Raw genomic sequence first — 3,950 nt, forward strand, 5'->3', positions numbered from 1 at the left:
TATGTTCTCTCTACTATAGCCGCACGAGCGTGTCAGCGGTGGGGTCGATGGTCTCGCGTCGGGCAGAATTTGGTACATGAGCCGAACACTGATCCATATACAGCAGTGATAATGCTGTGGAGGACATGAGCTTCAGCGTGTAGATACCGGGAAGTGTCTGCACACAGACACGCACACACACACACATACACACACATACACACACGCACACACACATTGACACACACACACACACACACACACACACACACACACACACACACACACACACACACACACACACACACACACACACACACCCACACCCACACATCGACACACACACACCAGGATGTACGCTGGGGTGCCCTCCCCTGTGAAGACGGATCTGTCCATGGGGGCGCGTGGCATGAGCCGATACCAGCGCCGCGCTCGCTCCTTCTGGTGCTTGGGCTTGGCGCCCTCGTAGCGGTCGAAGAAGTGCCCCTCCTTCGCCCGCATGTGCACAAACTTCGGGTGGAAGAGGAAGAGGCCCATGAGTGCCGTTGTTCCGCTCTTCTGCGCGCCAATGACGAAGAAGGACGGCAGCAGCGAGAAGGTGTTGCTGTTGTCGCGGCACACGCAGCGGGGTCGCCCGTGTGGCGCCCGGCCGTCATCAAAGCAGCTCACATCCAGCGGCAGCGTGCGGTTCACGTCAAAGCATCGCCGCCCCGCCGCCACGTTCACCGGCAGCGGCGATGTCTGCAGCATGCGGCCATCATCATCATCGTCAAAATCATCATCTTCAACGCCGGGTTTCTTGTTCTTGGACGACTTGCCTGCATCCCCACCCGTGTCCTCCGCTGCAGCTGCAGCTGCAGGAGCGCGAGGGGAAGCAGGAGGGGAAGGAGAAGGAGGCGGTAGCTGTGGCTTTGCTGCTGGTGCTGCTGGTGCTGCACTGGCGTCCTTTACAGCGTGGCGAGAACCTGGCTGTTGAACCTCTGAAGATGTGCCATCTTTTCGAGTCTTGCGACTGCTCACTGCGACAGGCCTCTGGTCCAACGAGGATTGCACGATGTGAGGGGACTCAGCACCTGCTGCTGCGGCCCCTGTTGTAGCTTTAGCTGTAGCTGTTGCTGTTTCTGCCAATGCTGATGATGTGGGCGCTGGTTGAGGGCTCATGATGACAAAGGCAGTGAGCAGCTGCACGGCAATAAATACAATGATGGGCACGGCCACCCACACGAGCTTGCACCGCCATGGACCGAGGCGGATGGTCGTGGGAAAGCCTGCTCCCATCATAGCCGCAACCTTCTCTTCTGCTTTCTTTCTCTCTCTCTCTCTCTCGCCCTTTCTCTCGCCCTTTCTCTCTCTCCCTTTCTCTCGCCCTTTCTCTCTCTCCCTTTCTCTCTCTCCCTGTCCCTCACTGCCCACAATCCAATCTGGCAAGCAGCAAGCAGGTCCAGCTACAACGTGTGTCCCTTCCACATCACACGATAACAACCACACGTGGCAAGCAAGCAAGCACCAAAGCACAACCAGCAAGAAGGTCGGTCGGTGTGTGCGCGTCCTCTCTTGTTTGTACTGCTGGTGGTGCGGGTTTGCCAAGAGGCTAGAAAATACATTCATATCTTTTGTGAATATTCTACAACCGCAAGCAAAACCGCAGCAGAGTTGACTGAGTGGTGTGGCAGTCGTTACAAATCTCTCGATCCAACCAACTCCTCACAACAGAGCCAGCACCAAGCAAGCAAGCAAGAAAGTAAGAAAGCAAGAAGTCAGCGAGCCAAGAAAGCAAGGCGTCGTCATCATGGGTCGTGGTGATAAGAAGACGTTTGTGATGGCTGGCGACGTTGGTGGCACCAACGCTCGCTTTGCCCTCTTCAACGGTGAGTTGTTTTGCTTGGTCCTTTGGATATCCGATTGTGAGTTGTTTTGGTTTGGTTTGTTTGGTGTTGTTGTTCTACCTTCGTCGGTTGTTGTTGTTGTTGTTGTTGTTGTTGTTGTTGTTGTTGTTGTTGTTGTTGTTGTTGTTGTTGTTGTTGTTGTTGTTGTTGTTGTTGTTGTTGTTGTTGTTGTTGTTGTTGTTGTTGTTGTTGTTGTTGTTGTTGTTGTTGTTGTTGTTGTTGTTGTTGTTGTTGTTGTTGTTGTTGTTGTTGTTGTTGTTGTTGTTGTTGTTGTTGTTGTTCCCCATCTTCATTGGGTTATGTGAGTAGGCTCACTGGCTTCGTGTCCCCCCTCCTCCTCTTCCTCCTCCTCCCTCCGCCCGCTTCCCATTCTTTACTCGCTCTCTCGCATTGGTTTGCAGTGCCAAAGGGCAGCGCAACTGTGCCGGAGACAGAGCTGCTCAAGTCACACCAGCTGGTGTTCACCCGCAACTACAAGAACAACGACTTTGCCCAGTTTGCGGACGCCGTCTCGCGCTTCCTCCAAGATGTCGAAACCGAGACGGGCGAAGCGGTAATGTAACATAGCGTCCTTCGTTTGGTTGTGTGTTTTGTTTGTTGCTTGTGTGTGTTTGGTTGTTGTTTGTTTTGTTTGTTGCTTGTGTGTGTTTGGTTGTTGTTTGTTTTGTTTGTTGCTTGTGTGTGTGCGTGTGTGTGTTTGTTTGTTTGTGCGTGTACCTACCTGTGTCAGTGGATGTGCTCTATTCTCTGCACCCACTTTGCGTGACACAGCCTCCCCCCGTTCACCCACTCACCCACTGCCCTCTCTCCTGCGTGCCACAGGTGACTGCGATCGCTACGGCGTGCTTTGCTGTGGCGGGCCCCGTGTTCAAGAATGTGGTGCAGCTGACCAACCGCGGGTGGAACATTGCTGCACCGGACCTCGAGCGCACCTTCAACATCGGCGCCGTCAAGCTTGTCAACGACTTTGCCGCCAACGGGTGGGTATCGTCTGCTGTTTTGGATTCGTGTGTTGTGTTTGTGTATTCGTGTGTTGTGTTTGTGTTGTGTTGTTTTGTGGTGTGTTGTTTTGTGGTGTGTTGTGCTGTGGTGTGTTGTGCTGTGGTGTGTTGTGTGTGTTGTGTGTCATTTGTGACCTTACCACAGCACATGCATGCACGCATGCATACACGCATGGCATGCATGAACTGTGCTTTGTCTCATGTCTACTTTCCCACGTCACCATCACCTCCCTCCCCCCCCCCACCACGACCACCGTGGCAGGTACGGCCTGCTGACGCTGGACACGAGCGAGTATGAGGTGCTGCAGGAGGGCAAGTGCGACCCGACCGCCCCCATCGGCCTCATTGGGGCCGGCACGGGTCTTGGCGAGTGCTTCCTGACGAGCAAGAACGGCGAATACGATGCATTCCCGTGCGAGGGAGGCCACGTTGAGTTTGCGCCACGCAGCGACATTGAGGTTGAGATGCTGCAGTTCCTGTCGAAGAAGTTTGGCACGCAGGGCGCGCGTGGTCGCGTGTCGTGTGAACGCATCGTCTCAGGCAAGGGCATTGTCAACGTGTACGAGTTTCTGGCACACCGTTTCCCAGACAAGGTTGGACCTTCCCCAAATAGATTGCGTGTTGTGTGTGCAGGTGTGTGTGTGTGTGTGTGTGTGTGTGTGTGTGTGTGTGTGTGTGTTGTGTGCAGGTGTGTGTGTGTGTGTGTGCGCGCGCGCGGTGCATGTTGTAATTGCATTATTTCTTCTCACCCCCTCCTCCCACCGCCGCTGCTTCCTCCTCCCCCTTGACCACGGCAACTGCTGCTGTCACTGCAGGTTGACAAGAAGAAGCACGAGGAGATCATGGCCTCCCCAGAGGGCGGACGGGTACGATGTGGTGTGATGTGATGAAGGCTGGTGTGGGGACTGGAGCGGTGGGGATCGGGTTGATGTTGGGGTTAGTGGTGCGCCCACAAGTGTACGAGTGTCATTCATTCCCTTTTGGTCTCATCACACGCATGCACGCACACACACACACACACACACACGCACACGCACACACACGCAACACACACACACACACACACACACACACACACACACAC

General features: G+C 54.5%; 2 protein-coding genes across 2 annotated transcripts in view; one reads left to right on the forward strand and one right to left on the reverse strand.

Moving 5' to 3' along the window:
• The window catches only part of PTSG_12855 (uncharacterized protein), a 3,424-nt gene extending 1,853 nt beyond the window's left edge, over window positions 1-1,571 (reverse strand). The window contains exons 1-2 of the mRNA XM_004989447.1: window positions 328-1,571; window positions 26-157 (exon numbers count right to left, since the gene is read on the reverse strand). Coding sequence (XP_004989504.1) covers window positions 26-157; window positions 328-1,260 — 1,065 coding nt within the window. The 5' untranslated portion in view covers window positions 1,261-1,571. The remainder of the gene's footprint in view (window positions 1-25; window positions 158-327) is intronic.
• Window positions 1,572-1,602: 31 nt separating this feature from the next.
• PTSG_09250 (uncharacterized protein) overlaps window positions 1,603-3,950 on the forward strand; it is a gene marked incomplete at its 3' end in the record, with an annotated part of 2,800 nt that continues 452 nt past the window's right edge. Inside the window, exons 1-5 of the mRNA XM_004989448.1 lie at window positions 1,603-1,847; window positions 2,267-2,418; window positions 2,688-2,845; window positions 3,129-3,459; window positions 3,682-3,732. Of these exons, the coding sequence (XP_004989505.1) occupies window positions 1,769-1,847; window positions 2,267-2,418; window positions 2,688-2,845; window positions 3,129-3,459; window positions 3,682-3,732 (771 nt within the window). The 5' untranslated portion in view covers window positions 1,603-1,768. The remainder of the gene's footprint in view (window positions 1,848-2,266; window positions 2,419-2,687; window positions 2,846-3,128; window positions 3,460-3,681; window positions 3,733-3,950) is intronic.

Source organism: Salpingoeca rosetta (assembly GCF_000188695.1).
Source record: "Salpingoeca rosetta unplaced genomic scaffold supercont1.29, whole genome shotgun sequence".
NCBI classification, from domain to species: Eukaryota; class Choanoflagellata; order Craspedida; family Salpingoecidae; genus Salpingoeca; species Salpingoeca rosetta.